The 16,348-nt window shown below is 52.6% G+C and overlaps 1 protein-coding gene across 7 annotated transcripts in view; it reads left to right on the top strand.

Moving 5' to 3' along the window:
* The window catches only part of NT5C2 (5'-nucleotidase, cytosolic II), a 63,324-nt gene extending 54,598 nt beyond the window's left edge, over positions 1-8,726 (top strand). For all 7 annotated transcript variants that reach the window (XM_055802880.1, XM_055802890.1, XM_027788886.2 and 4 more), the window contains 10 exons: positions 100-153; positions 1,339-1,422; positions 2,173-2,214; positions 3,381-3,488; positions 3,845-3,911; positions 4,587-4,757; positions 5,641-5,692; positions 5,940-6,000; positions 6,555-6,731; positions 6,962-8,726. In XM_055802880.1, coding sequence (XP_055658855.1) covers positions 100-153; positions 1,339-1,422; positions 2,173-2,214; positions 3,381-3,488; positions 3,845-3,911; positions 4,587-4,757; positions 5,641-5,692; positions 5,940-6,000; positions 6,555-6,731; positions 6,962-7,219 — 1,074 coding nt within the window. In that variant the 3' untranslated portion in view covers positions 7,220-8,726. The remainder of the gene's footprint in view (positions 1-99; positions 154-1,338; positions 1,423-2,172; positions 2,215-3,380; positions 3,489-3,844; positions 3,912-4,586; positions 4,758-5,640; positions 5,693-5,939; positions 6,001-6,554; positions 6,732-6,961) is intronic.
* The last annotated feature ends 7,622 nt before the right edge of the window (positions 8,727-16,348 follow it).

Raw genomic sequence — 16,348 nt, 5'->3', positions numbered from 1 at the left:
CTTTCACAGCATTTTAAAGTGTGAAAGTTGGCATTACTTTGATGTCTCTTACATCATAAGTTTCCATTACCTCACTGGGTTCTGTTGTTTCTATTTCAGGGATCGCTCAAGGAAAAGACCCTTGAGAATCTGGAAAAGTACGTGGTGAAAGATGTAAGTGTGAAGTTACTTTACTTGTGCTACGTGACATTCTATACTGAGTAAGCAAGCAAGAAATAAACATGTTGATTTGCTTTACTAAACCACAAAACAGATAACGCTGTCATTTCTATTGTAATAATCAAAGGCAAAGTGGAAAGTTCGGATGCAGCCTTTATTCTGAGCCAGTGATCCACGTGATTTCGTATTCATGTGCATGTTTTTTACGTAAAATATAAAAGCCAGAGGAAATGTTACCATGGGACACAGGTGAATACACTGGCAAGGCTTGTGTTGTTTCTTGTGGTGGGGAAAGCAACTGTGTTCCCTGCCCGCATTTTCTCTGCCCAAGCAGACCTTGTTTTTAAAAAGCAACAGATGAGCATCTTTTTAGACAGAAGTATTCTTTAGCCATCCAACAAAAATGTTACGTGTGTTTAACCATGAGGGACTGAGGAAAAGATCCTGAAAGACTCACCAGTGTCCAGTCTCTTGATAGGCTGGAAAGTGTGTTCAGCACGCCTAACTGAGCAAGCTCCAGTGGTTCCTTTACTTATGCCCTCTCTGCAGTGTGCAAGGCCCCTCTGGACCACATATGGTGTAATTATTCTTTAGTTTAGATGAGCCCTGTCTTAAAGTATCACTTTGAAGCAGTTAACCTTGTTTCTAGTTACATGCCTGCAGAATTCTTAGGAAACTGTTCTGTGAGGTAATCAGCTACTCTGGCAATGGACTGAGATTCATGATTGAATAAAAATATCCCCGGGAATAAATTCTGCCTAATCTGAGGCTGGAATTATAATGCACTCCAACTTGTGGCTTGTGTCAGCTCAGATTTCATCTGCCTCTGGGCCCATTTCGGGAACGGACTTGGAGCTGGAGGAGCTGCTCCAGCATGCCTGGCACAGGCCAAATTGGTGGGAACAGCACAGGGTGCCTGGCACTGTCGTTGGCAAAGGCACCGCAGCCTCGCTGAACCCTTCCCCCTTGCCTTCTCCCCCTGGGCTGTCCTCTGAGGGGCTGTTATGTGGATGGACCAGCAGCTTTCCTGGCTCTGGCCACTGCAAAACACATGAGTTTGCTTGCTTGATGGTCTGATTTGCTTTGTTTTTGTCTGGTAGCATCATAGTTTAAAAGTTTTTTGCCTGTGATGAATCTCTGTAACTCCTGTGTGTGACTTGTATGTCTATTGGCTTTCAGGGGAAGCTACCACTGCTGCTCAGCCGCATGAATGAAGTTGGGAAGGTGTTTCTTGTCACAAACAGCGACTACAAATACACAGATGTAAGTGCTGCTCAGTTGTTGTGTTGGTATATAATAAAGTAAGCAAATGCCAGCCATTCATTTGTATGGGTTTTGGTAGGACATCTTCTGGTGGAGAATTAGGGGGTTTCTAAACTAGGTGTAGGATGGTTTAGTGGTGAACGCAGATTAGGTCTTGAATCATCTTTTGTAGTCCTGGTTCTGCTACTGACCTAGCATGGGCCTGGCTTAAGTCCCTCTGTGCCTCACTCAGTTCCTCAGCAATTAAAAGGCTGAAAGAGATACTAATTTTAGATTTCAGCATCCTTTAAAATGCAGAGCTTGTCTTTCAAGTGAGATAGTCTGAGTACAGACAGGTCACCAAAGCCATTGTGCTGGAGAGGTCTAAAAGCCAGAAAGGGCTGTCTGCTGTGCTGTAGGAATAAACGCTGTTACTTCAACTCCGGGTAAGTGTCTGTTGCAACACTGCTAATGCAAAGATTTATGTGCCATTTTAAAGCATTGCAAGATATACCTGAAGATTTCTGAGGCAGATTCCTGAGATTTCTGAGGCAGATATGTTCTTTGATTATAAAAATTACTGGTTTAGTTTCTGTCACTTTAAATTCTATTCATTCATTTTGTCTCCAGATCTTACGCTGACTTTCATGGAAATCCTGAAAATAAAGTTCTGTAACCTGAAAAGATAAAAGCAGAAAAGTATGCTTTTATAAACTACACAAATGTATGTTTAAAAACGCATCTTTGAATACTTTTCTTTCTGTCTTTCAGAAAATTATGACTTACTTGTTTGACTTCCCACACGGACCAAAGGTATGTGATTTCTAGACTGCAGTTCCAACAGAAACTGATGTGCCTAATTATCTGTGTAGCTGGAAGGCATTTTAATCCTGCTTCATCGGCAGCATGGGATTAGTTGCTTTAATCTGGTTAAAATACACTTGCTGGTTTGTGTCCTATTTGAATGGGATCAAAGCAAATACAATATAACAGAGAAAAGAGGCATCATCTGGTCTCAAACAATAATCTGTGTTAATGATAACATTATTTTAGTGATAAAACATTTTAACTGTGGCATTTTGCAGCCAGGTTTCTTAGAAATCTTGCACAGTGTTTTAGATGTTAAAAAAAAAAAACCTTGATGGAAAGGGAAGAGTTTTATAAAACAGCAGAAACATTTATGGCTGATTGTGCCTTGACTACGGTAACTCCAAACGTTTGAGTCATGCTTTTTCTCATTTTCTGAGGTCAAAACTCAGCCCTGTAACTTTTGGAGAGAGGCTTATGAGCTGAATTTATACTGCTTTTTCAGTGTCTCAGTGGGAGGCTATCTCACGCTCAAAAGATGTGTTTTCACACTGTGCTCTGAAGGTAGAAGGCAACCAAGGGAGAAATTTTCAGAACATGGAAAATCACCATAACTGATAGATCAAAGAAATCCTTGCTGTGGTCTTGATCTCAGAAAGAATAGAAGCAAGGGGCAGAAAGGGTTCATGAATGCCCAGTATTCTTCAGGCAGGGCTGTGATTCAAAGCCGTGCTCTGTGGAATAGGGTCCAGGCATTTCCCAGTCATGGCAAATGTACCAGCATGGCCTTGTAAGGCTGAAGCCATGAAGTCACATGTGTCTGGATCTGCCTAGGATATCACCTTCAGAAAGAGTGGCAGCAGTGTCATTTACAGCATCTCTTTACACGGCAGCTGTCCTGTGGCATGGATGTTCAGTGCAGTTTTCCTGTCTCACACCATGTTCTCAGTCCTCACTGCTAGGCTGGGTTGGGATGCGCTTGCTGCGAAAGCGGACTGCTGTAGGAGGTGGTGCTGGCAGCCCAGCATCACACCACAAGAGGCAGGAGCTAGCAGCTCTTGATGGACCAAGATTGTCATAGAAGTCATGGCTATGGACAATGACGCTGTGGTTAAACGCCCTGCAGTTGATTGTGTTGTGCCTGATTCTGGGGTTTGGTTTTGCCTTTGCAGCCTGGGAGTGCTCATCGGCCGTGGCAGTCCTACTTTGACCTGATCCTGGTGGATGCACGAAAACCCCTCTTCTTTGGGGAAGGCACTGTGTTGCGGCAGGTGGACACGGTGAGTGGCACATGGAGGGTGACGGTGAGTGGCATAGGCTGGAAGGGCTCGTGCACCTCCTGTCTGGTGTCTCTTAGTGGCAACGGGCAACACAGTGTTTAGACAGGACCTGCCCTAGAGATGGTGGGGTGGCTTCTCCTCTTAGTGATTCCTGAGCAACGCCATCACCTGGAGCACAGCAGAGCTTGAGGCTTTGCTGGCTTCCCTAATGTACTGCAAGTGGCAATAGGAAAAGAGTACAGAAAGGCACCTCTAGGCTGTGTGGGAGTGAGCGAGATAAAGAGTAAAGTATCAATAAGACAGAAAAGATCCAGACCATCAGCTGTTCTGCACTAACGCAATGTCTCCTTCCTCAGGTGACCGGGAAGCTGAAGATTGGTACATACACTGGCCCGCTGCAGCACGGCATCGTGTACTCGGGAGGTGAGGCAAGAACCCTTCTTGTCCTGTGGAGTGGCTCTGACATGCCCTTGTGGCCTTCAGCCACTCTGGCTGTGAGAGGACTTGTGCCAGGCACCAGGCAAGGTTGTGTTTCCCAAAGCACATTGTACTGTGCACTCTGTGCAGTGCACCAGAAGCTCTCCATCATCACTGCTGCTCAGTGCAGGGAAGAAATGGACCCATTCCTCCTCAAACACCATTTTCCTCCTTGCCAAGAAGGGTCTAGGAAATGCCGCTGCAGGGCTTGTGGTAGAGGGGGAGCTGCAGCTGGCCCAGCGCAATGTTCCCAGCTGTACTTACAGTACTGCCACTGTGCCACACTTGGAGGGTCCCCTGAGATAGGGAAGAGCAGCAGGTGGATATACAGGGCTGTCTGTGGTGCCCAGGGCTCCATTCCTGTCCCATGGGGTGGGAGGCAGCACGGCCCCTCTGCTGCTGCCATTCATGTTGGGGGGTGTGGGCAAAGCTGCCCCTGGATGAACTCCCCAGGTGAGTGGGCGCTGCCTGTGCTGCCGTGGCCAAACAGAGGTGCTATATGGAGCAGTGGAGGTGTCTGGGAGGAAAATGCACCTGCTCTGTCCCTAACCCTGGCCCTCTGAAATGAGCCATCTGTTTCCTTTTGGCTCCCCGTTCTGAACCATGCCATTCTTCTCTCAGGTTCTTCAGACACAGTCTGTGACCTCCTGGGGGCCAAAGGGAAGGACATCTTGTACATCGGAGACCATATCTTTGGCGACATCCTCAAATCCAAGAAGCGCCAGGGCTGGAGGACCTTCCTGGTGATCCCTGAGCTGGCGCAGGAGCTGCACGTCTGGACAGACAAAAGCGGTCAGCAGCCAGGCAAACCCCAGGCCAGGCTTTGCTCTTGCTTGCCTGGTGCTGCACCTCTGAGATCACCAGGGCTTACAGGGGTGCAGGGGAGGGATCGCCCTGGCTTGCCGCTTCTCCTTTTGGCCCTTTTTCCTTGGGTCTGGGTGTTGGTGGCCGGAGCTGGGCAGCTCTCTGTGGGCTGGCCTCAGGGTCCCAGGCCTTTCCTGTGCTCTTTCCCAGGCTGCTTGCACTTGATCAGCCAAGCTCTGACTTGGCTGGGGGAAAAGCTGCAGCTGGGTGGGGTCGAGTTGTTCCTAATCCATAATCCTGCCCCTAAAACTCCTCTCCCTCCATCCATATGGAGCCATGGCTTCTCTGGTAAAAAGTATCTGACAAGACGCCTGGGATATTCTCCCTGTAATGCCTGAGCCATGAGTGCTCTCCCATCTGCAGGGAGTCCCAGCTCACCAGCCACTTCCTTCTCCTTCCTCCCACTCCCTCTGCTGCCAAAGTGCTGTGTGTTTCCCATCTTCCAGCACTACTGCTTTTCTGCTACTTTTGCTACTGCAAAGGTTTGCCCTTTGGTGTGTAATAGGTTTGGGAGTTATCCAAGTTGCCCCATGGCTGGTTGGAAGGTTCTGGCGAGGGCTGTGAAGGTTCAGCCACAAAAACAAAAGTGGCAATCAAAAACCAAGCCCAGAGCTCTGCCGGTGGCACAGAGCGTGACTGAACCCTCTCCCTGCACAGTGGCTGTGAGATGTCGTGCTTCTTGATGCAGTGCCTCTCCCCTGCCGTGCGAGGGGAGGAGGCAGGATGGTGGGTTTGCCTTTTCATTTCAACAGTTTAAACTTACCTTCCCCCCCCCCTCCTTTTTTTTTTTTTTTTTTTCTGGATTTTCCAGCCCTTTTTGAAGAGCTGCAGAGTCTGGACATATTCTTGGCCGAGCTATACAAGTGAGTATTCAAACAGTGACAATTTCCCTGCTGCCTCTCCCAGCCTAGCAACAGCTAACAAGCAGCTCTGACAAAACCCTGGGGTTGAGTTAGCGGCACTGCTGCCAGAGCTTTGACTCAGGCCTGGGCTCTGCCCACGAGACCAACCTTCCCCTCCAGACCAGCCTCCTCCCCCAAGCCCCCATCCCACAGCATCTGTTCTGAAAGACTTTTCACACCATGTGTTTGCCTTCTCGCCTGTAACTAGGCATCTGGACAGTAGCAGCAATGAACGCCCTGACATCAGCTCCATCCAGAGACGCATTAAGGTACCAATCATAAAAATCCCTTTTCATCCTTTTGGATCCCAGAGGGCTTGAGACAACCCAACCCCACCGCTCAACCCTGAAATGCTTTGCTTTGCCTTTGGGTGGGCACAGCAGGCTTGGCAAAGCTGTTCTCTGTTCTGTCTTAGTGGATGCAAACAGAGGAGCTTCTCAGCTCGCTGGTGACGCTGGCAATTCTGAAAGGCAGCCTGGTCTGGAATAGGGTCTCCTTGCTCATGCATACAGCAGCACTGGCACCGACGGTGCTCACTGCTGCAGAACAGGGCGCTGGCACACACAAGCTTGGAGGGCCTGTAGTCTCTGGTTCAGCCACCCCTGGGTGCCAGCCTGGGGCAGGTACTGGCTCTTGAGCCCGCTGCTGCCTTCCCCTCTGTTAGCTGGGACGTAGCTGCACTCTGATGCTGCAGGATGTGAGCACAGAAAGCCTTGCTGGAGATCCTTGCAGCTCTCTTGTAGCCCCCAGCGCACTCCAGTGTTGTCGTGGCTCCATGCTGCTGCCTGCCCGGCCCAGGACCTAATCTGCCCTTTGCTTGTAGAAAGTGACCCACGACATGGACATGTGCTATGGGATGATGGGGAGCCTCTTCCGCAGCGGCTCTCGGCAGACCCTGTTTGCCAGCCAGGTCATGCGCTACGCTGATCTCTATGCAGCCTCCTTCATCAACCTCCTCTACTACCCCTTCAGCTACCTCTTCAGAGCCGCCCATGTCCTGGTAAGTTGCGGACCGTGGGAAGGTGGGCAGGGGTCCCAGAGGTGCCCGCACCGGTGTTTGTTAACACTTCCGCAAGCGCCAGGAATGGCACCTTGGAGGGTTGGGTGGTATTTGATGCACCATGGGCCAAAAAAAGGCTCACGTTCTGGGGTTTGCCCTCCCTCTGTCTCAGGGAGATAGCCCGGGACTGGGACACCCCCTGCCATCTCCTCTCTCTCTTACATGTGTAGATGCCACACGAGTCCACGGTGGAGCACACGCACGTTGACATCAATGAGAAGGAGTCACCGATGGCCACGCGCAATCGCACCTCAGTGGATTTTAAAGATTCTGACTACAAGCGGCATCAACTGACCCGTTCCATCAGCGAGATCAAACCGCCCAACCTCTTCCCCCAGGCACCTCAGGAAATCACACACTGCCATGATGAAGATGATGATGAGGAAGAAGAAGAGGAGGAAGAGGAGGAGGAAGAGGAAGAGGAATAAGAAGGAAAAAGCAAAGCACCGCTGAAGACAAACCGTGACTCTAGCAGTGATCAGGAGCAGATTCCTTTGTTGGGGCCCTTGGGGTGATGGGTTGGGGGGGCTGTGATTCTTGCAAAGGCACGTTTTGGAAGTGTCTGGAAACTTTTAACAAATTAACACTAATTAGGAGGAGACCCTTGTTTTCAGTTTTGCAGACGGTTCAAAAAGCTGATGGATTCTGCCTGGGGTGGTGCATTCAGATTGGACTGCCCACCTGTGCTGTCATGCTGCTCCCATTACATACAGGGATGCTGCATGTTTCTCCCTTTCCCATGATGTGTTTCATTTGAATTCCATTTGAACAGTGTCCTGTGAACGGTTTTTGCCATCTGTTAGATTCGCTGTGGAGAAGGAAGGGATGTGCTGGACCCTGCAGGAGACAAAATGATCTAAATTCTCCTGCCTGTTGGGTTGCTGCCCTTAACCCTCCGCTTCTGGGTTACGAAGTCCCACCTTCCTGTGTTACCCAGGGTGTTGCTGTGGCTTCCAGCAGTCAGTTTACCTTCTGCTTGGCGTGAGTTTCTCCATCTAAGTGGTTCAGTTCCTCCAGCTGTCACAGATGGCGGTGGGATTCCAGCTCTTGCATATCTGCAGCTGTACACGTTTCTGCTTGTAGATGCTTGTTATCCTCTCCCAGTGTTTCAAAGCTCTTTCATCCTCGGCATGTGATGCATGATTTCCAACGCATTTCTCAAACAGCTGAGCCGCACACTGTGTTCTCAACTCCTGTAGTTTTTCAGCAGTAAATATTAACCCAGGAGCTTGAAGCTACTGCTTTAGCGTTATGTTAGTCACTTTTCCTACTGCCTATTACTAACCTTTCTGTCTGTTCAGCTTTAAGAAAGCGAAGCATCTCAAAGACAAACCCAGCCACCATCTGGAGTGAAAGGGCCTGTTATTCCAGGGTGCTGTGGGCCACGCTGTCTGCCCTAAACTAGGAAACAGCCTGTGCCACGGGGCCAGCCCCGCGGCAGGAGCCTCCAGTCCCACCAGCAGCTGCCCTTGTCTTTAGCCTGGCACGGAGCAAGCAGAGCCTCATCACAGGTTGCGGTGGGCAAGGCTGCGTCCCTGGCCAAGGAGGGTGACGGCTGCAGGCTGCCGTGCGGGGACCAGGGGTGGCCCACGGGGATGGGCAAGCAGTCCTTGTGCCCAAAAGCTACCCCAGGGAAGGGGCAGGGCTGGCACGCAGCAGGGCAGCGGTGCCCTGGGGTTTTCCTCCGTGTGGGAGTGCAGCCTCCCTTACTGGAGCCTGTGCCGTTTGCTGTGAAGGGATTCTGACAAGGGCCCTCTTGTAACAAATTCGACTGTTGTTTCGTTACCATAAACTCAATTAATTATTTTTTTTTCCTTTTTAAAGTACCTTAGGAGAAAATAAAAAGAAAAATCACACCACCACCATCTGAGCAGGAAATACTGCTGCTGTAGTGGCAGTTGTTCAAGTCAAATAAATGATGATGTTTCTAAAAAATGCCTGGCATTTTGTGGCACGTCGCTGAGATGATGAGAGCTGTGCTGGAGGTGGCAGGGAGAGCCAGGAATTGTCTGTGGGGGTCCCGGTGGGACGGGTGGCTGAGGAGCAGGCAAAGCATCTGTGGAAGCTGGTTGTGTGAAGCGCTGCTGAGCAGTGGCTGTGGATCTGGCTTTAAGGGCTTGTCCGGTGTCCAGGAAGCAATGGAGGGACACAAGGTGCTTTTTATCCCCATCAGCTTCAGCTGGAGGAGGCGGGGGAGACAGAGAAACTTTTTGGCCTGGATTCAGAGAGAGGAGGAGCTGTTCCGTGGCAGAAAGGGCAACACTCCCACCCTGCCGCTACCAGCAACACTGAGCCTTTCCAGGGCTGATTCCCACAGGCAGTACCGAGGTCCGGTCCCCACCGTGGCAGGCGGTGGCCAGGGTGGCACAGCATGGCCCGCGCTCACCAGGGGCTGCGAGCCTGGTTAAACAGAGAAAAGCACCTGGAGAAGGCCACGCTGCTGCAGCGACAGCACGGGCTGGCCCAGCCAAAGGCTGTGTGTGGCCTGTGCCTGGCCCAGACTGGGACAACCCTGGGGACAGCACGGTGCCATGCTCAGCCCTCGCTTATGAACAAACCCCTCGTATCGACCAAATCAGACCAGATGAGGCCCCAGCCCTACCACAGCAGGACATTTACTACCCCGGGCCCAAAGTGCCAGCAGAAAAGCAACACCAAAAGGCTGCAGGTGGTGGCCAACAGTCCACAGCCAACACCAGGGACTGCTAAAAGCCCCAAAGCCAGCACTGGGTCCCTGACCCTTTGATTTTGAGGGCTGCAGAGCGGCTAATGCATACCCACAGCGAGGTAGCTGCAGGAAGGGTTTGAGGGAACCATTCCCGAGCCCTTTCACTAAAGGCCATGTGGGGCTTTGCTATGTTTAAACCTCATTTCTCCAAGTATAGCCACTTGAATTTTTTAAGCTTTAGCTCAGCAGCTGGGGAGGGTGGTGCAGCTGCGGGAAGGGAGGTCTGGGATGCTCCATGCATTCCTCCTTCCTAACCGGTCGCCACTAATAGCTCACTCCCAGCCCAGGGCTATTTCTGACTGCGATGGGGAGAAGACTCTTGAAGGCTGGAGCAATGGAAAGTATTTGACCCTCACTTGACAGTGGGAAAGCGGCGGGGACATGGGCACTGCCCACTGCCTGGCCTGGTGCCACGCTGCCCATCCCGCGTGGGCTCTGCCATGGTGTTGCAGTAAAAAGCCACCGAGCAAGAGCTGGGGTGAAGCCAGTTTTCCATCCCACACCTCCCAGGAAGCCGGTGGCCTGGCAGTACCTGTGTCTCCAGCCGGCTCCGCAGAGCCCCCAGGAAAAGCCAGCACCGCAGCTGCTGTCTCTCCCCGCAGCCTGGTCCCCTGCCCCGAGGGACAGGCATGCTGCTGCCTGCCAGCGGTGGGCTATCTCTCCTGCCAGAGGTGAGCACGGGGGACAGACCCTGTCCCGAGCGCTCGCTCACCTGCTTTCTGCTTTCTCCCACTTTCACCAGCACTGCATGCCCACCCTCGCTGCGCCACAGAGCTGGAGGGGGCTCACTGGCTGCACCACGCAAACGCTACCAGGCACAGCAGCCCAAGGCTCGCCCTGCCCTTAGCAACGGCCCCGCGGGCATTTTGTGTTGGGCACCGCCAGCAAGTACTGACTAGGTCAAAGTAACTAGAGGTGCTCCCAGCTCCCGTTCCTTTACACCACCTCGAGAGGCCTTGCTGCCGCTGAAGCACAAGCCCAGTATCGGGGTACGCCTCACTGCAACGGAGGACGCAAAACCCCCCATGCCAGTCCCCGAGCAGCAGCTATTGCCGCCTTGGTCCCCAAAGCCCCAGCCATCTGCGGGTACATTACAGAGCCACCAGCCCACCCTGGCCCTGCACAGGGGTGCTCACCTCCAGCAGAGCAGCCCTGGGGACCACCGGGCTGCGGAGCGTGCGGCCGGAGCGCCGGGCTGGGGGTATGGATGGTCTACCAGCACTTAAAAACCTGTAGGTACAAAAGTTGACCTTGAGCACGATTTGCAAGGTCTGCAAGACCTGGCTGTTAGTGCTGGGGGCCCATCCCATTCCTGCTGCTGCACTGGTGCTGGGCACAGCCATGCAGGGGCACTGCTGCCACCCCACTGCCACACAGCTCTGGTCCTGGGCAGCCAACAGCCATCCTACCTCCGTGCAGGGACCCAGCCTCTCCTACCCGCCCTTCCAGGAGCCCCTGCTCTTCACCGCCAAGAGCCAGCCCGAAGCCAGCATTCACATTAATTCTACTTACATCCTGCTTGCAGCATCCCACTGTCCTCCAGCCGGTGCTGGGGAGCCAAACTCCTCACAGAACCGGCCACAAGCCCCGTCCTGCTGCCACGGCGCCGGGGAGCAAGGCCCAGGTGCTGGGGGGCTCCCTGCAGCACAGCCATGGGGGCTGCACTGGGTGCAGCAACACCTCTCCACGAGGCTCGAGCAGATGCCGCCCAACTCACTAACCAGGGTTTTAGCAGCTCAAGAGCTGAGCAAGGAAGAAAGCCCAGTGCAGGGAGAGCAGCGAGGAGGACAGGGGTGGAGGGACAGCAGAAGCGCGAGAGCAGGGCTCTGTGGCACAGGAAAGGGTCGCTGTTCCTCTGCCAGTGTGGAGCTGGAAGTGATGCTGGGCAGGGGACTAAGCACAGGCCCCCTCCTGCTCAGAAACGAATCTGTGTCACCGCAGGCTCTGCAGAATTCTGCTGTCAAAGTCCCAACACCGGTGAGCAGGCAGCGGCACCTAACGCAGGGGATGGACAGCCTCACTCCACCAGCAGCTCCCATCCAACGGGGCCACTGTCACCACCAGCCATGTCCCTCGCTGGTGAGCCCCAGTCACGCACCAACCATCAGGCGGCATCTACGCTTCCAGACAAACAAACATGATATATGGAGAGCAGGTTGTAAATAAGGGGGTTTTATTAGTGGAAGAAAAAGGCCCTCACCCTCGAGGGAACTTCAGAAAGAGAAACTCAGCTGCTTGCCGTTACCACCAGCTTCCCAGCTTCTGGTCAGCAAAACCACCAGCACAGCCCTCCCCAGCTCAAGCACTTACGGGCCCAGACCCACCACAGTGAAGAGCAAGACCTGGCTCTACGGGGAACAGGATCCAGCCTCTCCGTGGCTCTTGGCAGCAGAAGTAGAGGTTAGAGACTGTTGATGTGCCAGTAGCGGAGATCCGGGTCTAGGATCGCTGACATCAGCCCCACCACCCGCACGCCAAAATATGTCCCTTGGAAATGAGAGGGGAGCATGGAGGAGGAGGGAAAAATGCATAAACTGGAATGTTCAACAGAAAAAAAATCATCATTTATCTAAAAAGAATAAACAAAATGCTTTTAAACAAAATCACAAAATATACAAATAAATCTGGTACAAAATAAATAGGAAAGACTGGAAATCTACAACAAAATTGGAATAATTATAAAATTCATTTGTATGACAATCAGTATATGAAACGTATACACTTCATTCAGGATTTCAGTTGTGCTTATTCAGGTTTATGTACACACATGGAAATACTGCAGTCAGAACACTACAACTCTGGAAACCCAAAGTCATGTACAATATGATACAATTTGCAAAGACCACGTACGATGGCGAGTAAGACACAGGGAAGAGCCGGCTGGCGTGGTGAAGCAGGTTCAGGTAGCCAGGAAACCGCGCTGCGGAGGGAATGCCGCCACGCGTCCCAGCAGGGGCCGAGCCGAGCCAGCAGCGGCCGGGAAGTGGCTCGGGGCAGCCGGGAAGGACCCGGCTGCAGGAGGAAGGTTTGGTGTGAGACCTCCGGCTGCCGGGCACAGCCGCTCACGGCTTCCAGGAACGCTTCTCAAGTATTTGGGGTTTCAGATTCAATGTGTTTGGCATCCGGGCGCCTGCCCCACGGTTTGGGGGTCGAGGCTGGCTCTGCAGCCGCGTGTGCTGCAGGCAGCACGTGCCGAGAGCGCCGAGGTCCCCCAGCAGGGCCTGACCCTGAGCCGCTCGTAAGCCACCCCATGCTCAGGAGAAAATGGGTCAAACGGGGCCAGAGCACCGGTGCTGTTCTCCCGGTAGCTTTCCACTCTCCAGATTTCACGCAGTCTGCGGGGAAGGCAGAGTCCCTTGAGCAGCACCTCCCACCCTTAGCGTCAGGAACGAAGGCAGGAGCCACAGCACTGCGCGCTCCTGACCGCCCTATCTCCTCCCTTCACCGGCCCGAACACTCAACCAAACCACAGCGGGAAGAGCAGAGGGACGGTCACGGCCAAGGCAGCAGCAGCCGCCACAGAAAGCCACACTGCTGAATCCAGCATGATGCAGAAGGACAGAGCACGCACCCTGGGTACAAAGCCGCCAGCCAAACCAGCTCAGCCCAGCCTGCTGGGACCTGAGACTTTAAAGCAGGGACGATGCTAGAGCTGATCTAGGCCCAGCCAGTCTGTCACTGCTGCGTGCAGAGGGGCTCACTGGGAGCCCCCTCACCCTCCCACGCTGATGTCTGGGCAAACCCAGAAGGCATCCATTCAGTATTGGCACTTCCAACCAAAAGCCTGCGATGCAGGCTACTCACCCGATGCCTGCAAATGTCTCACTTGAATTTGGAAGGATTTGGTACAGCAGTGATGCCCACAGGATTAAAAAAACCAAAACCCACCTGCTTTTATAAAGCTCTGTGGTCTCCAAACAGCTGATGTGGGATGCTAGACTGCTCCACCAAGCACCAAATGCTGGGAACAAACCCTTCCTCCCCAGCAAACCCGGCTATCAACCAACTGCTGCACTGCTTCCAGGAGGAGAAGACAACAAAGACATCAAAGCCAACTGTGAGGCATCAGAGCTACCTGCAGCCTTTCCATGTTTCAGGCACTTGCTTGGCTCACAACAGCTGACAAACTTCAAGCCCTGCTCCGTGACAAGCAGCTTCTGTCAAGAACAGCCAAACCTCTCCTGCTTTGGGAGAGGATCACACATCAAGCACTCTGTTAGCCAGAAATCTGTGCTGGAGGAGCGAAAGCAGCCAGGGCACCATCCTCTGCAGGATCCTAGTGATCAACTGGCCCTGAAGGAGAGAGCAGAACAATGTTTTTCAGCTGGGGACAGAAGACCAGCAGCTTCGAGTACCATATTCCAAGGTGCAGAACCGCTATAGAGCCTGACCTCAGGATAATGAGAACAAAAAGATGTCACTTTGAGTTTAGTGCTACCAATCTGAAAAACACTTCTGTCTGCCACCTGTACCATGCCACGGGCTGGAGGCAGCCTTCCGACACCCCCTTCCTACCCCCGCAGCTCAGGGAAGGACACCGGGATAACCTGGCATGCCAGGTTTTCTCCTAGAGAGGCTCTGGCATCCCCAGGTTCAGCACCCAGCTTCTAACGGAACAGCAAATATGCACAACCAGACCAAAAAGCTCAACCGTACCACCTGGGACCCACAGCAACAGCATCCCCTCGCCGTGGCCTCAAGGACGCAGCCATGAAACTAACCACGGAGGAATGCAACCCAGCATGCAGCCAGGCTCCAGGACAAGAGCAAGACACAGAGTGGGACTGTCTGGGGGACTCTGCGGGAAGCTGTGGGTGTCTCCAAGTCCCCTGTGCTGCCAACATATGGGGAGTGAGGCCAGCAGCACCACAGAGATCACATTGACAAGAGTCCTGCAACTGATGGCCCAAGTATAACAACAGAGCAGGGATGAGGGCGGCTTCCCAGCCCAGCTTGCAGTGTAGGGCTTGTCCTCTCTGCTGGTCAAGTCAGGATGAAGGCTGCTCTCTCCTCTGTGCCACGAAAAGACAGAAGTCCAGCTTCTGATCATGTTAGTTAAGCTCATCATTTCACTGTTGGGCCAAACCAACCCTCAGTAGCCAAGGCCCAGGTACTTCTTTGGGTTTATTTAGAGCCCCAGTGTCCAGCCAGGCAGCGGGGTGGGCAGCGAGCCCAGGTCTGTACCACGCTGAGCCTTTCAGCACACGCCGGGTTTCTGCTTCATGCCAGCTGCGCGCAAGGCAGCACAGTACGAAGGCAGGAGCCCCTCAACACTGGTCAGACGTCTTTGGAATGAAGCCTCAAGTTACCATCACAACACGGGGTACTCTCTGCAGCATCCTTCCCCACCCCCCAGCCCATCTTCTACCGGTAATCCAGACACTGGATAACTTGACAACTGGTACACAGGTACTAGTTTTAAAACCACAGATGCGTGTATTAGATATCATATAAAATATGGTACATCTTTCATGTGGGAAGGATTTCTATAGATAGTGTATTTCAGCACAAGGAAGATGCACGTTCCAAGGGGTCTTGGAGAAGGCGGTCGCGTTCTCCACCATGTAGGATACTTACACAGGATGCTTGTGAGGAGACAGCGCTGCTCTTTGCCATCCACACCCCCACACCCCTCGGCTGAGCTCTGCAGAGATCACAGGAAGCACCACTGCTGCCCAAGCAGCCCCTCGCACAAAGCCACCTCTTTGGTTTTCTTTGAGCTCATTTGAACCAGAGCCTGACAGCACCAGTGCCAAAATCTCATTCTCATCTGAGCTGGGCCCTGAAGGCTAAGAAGCAGCCACGGGTGACGTCCGTGGGCCATCACTGGCAACTCGCCCTGCTCCCCCTGAACTTTCTCCAGGTCTGTGGTGAGTGCAAAGGGCCATGTCCTGAGACGCCTACTCTTGCCAGCTCCACCCGCACAAAAAGGCACTTAAAGAAAGTAAGAAAAAAAACACCACCGACAAAAACAAACCTGTGGTGAGGAAAAAGGGAGTGAGCCCAGGAGAACAGAGGAGGAACAGAACAGCAAGCACAATGTGAATGAGTGGCTGACCCCTCTCCTTGAAGAACTTGAAGAACTGCAAGCCTTGAGCAGCCAGCTCCAGCTGCCCCGCACAGGTCTTGACATCATCCCATCCCTGCTCAGTCTGCGGCAGGAGCATGCGTGGGGGCAAAAGGAGCATGAGAAGGAACTACACACAACTACAAGTTTGCAGAAGAAATGGAGAGCGGTGGAAGAACCTGCCCCGTGGAGCTCACTCTGCTGGTGCAACTGGGCGGGGGAAGCACGTCATCCTGCCCCCCCAGCCTCAGGGCCCCGCTCCCTGGCCAGCCCAGATACCCTGCCAGCATCCCTTGCCCCTCTGCAGGATACCCCATCCTGAGCTCCTCCAGGGCAGCGGCCTTCAGCACAGGAATTTCAGGGAGCGGACAAGCTGGGAATAAAACAACAATCGCTTTGTAAACTCTGGAGGGTCTGAGCTTGGGGTCTATAGAGAGGCCACGGCTGGTTTGCTAAGCCCACCCTGAGCCCCTCTCCACTCAGAACTAGTGTGCTTCGTATGATCTCCACATCACCAGAGTCAGTCTCATTTGGAGAAAGATTCTCACTGGAAAGCAAGAACATTCCTTCACTCTTTACAAAGATTTGGCAATACACAGAATTAAAAAAAAATAAATCATAGTTAAAACAGATTCAGGTTCATTTCATTTAAAGGAAATTCAACCAACAGGAGTGTAAAAGTTATAATTCACAGTTGTGCATTTAAGATATTAGTGTTGAAAACCTCACTTCAAAGAACTCTTGTGCAAAATTGTATTGACA

Source organism: Falco peregrinus, chromosome 1 (assembly GCF_023634155.1).
Source record: "Falco peregrinus isolate bFalPer1 chromosome 1, bFalPer1.pri, whole genome shotgun sequence".
Classification (NCBI taxonomy): domain Eukaryota; kingdom Metazoa; phylum Chordata; class Aves; order Falconiformes; family Falconidae; genus Falco; species Falco peregrinus.
The sequence above is the reverse complement of the archived record's forward strand: the minus strand, read 5'-3'. Positions and strand labels throughout refer to the sequence as shown.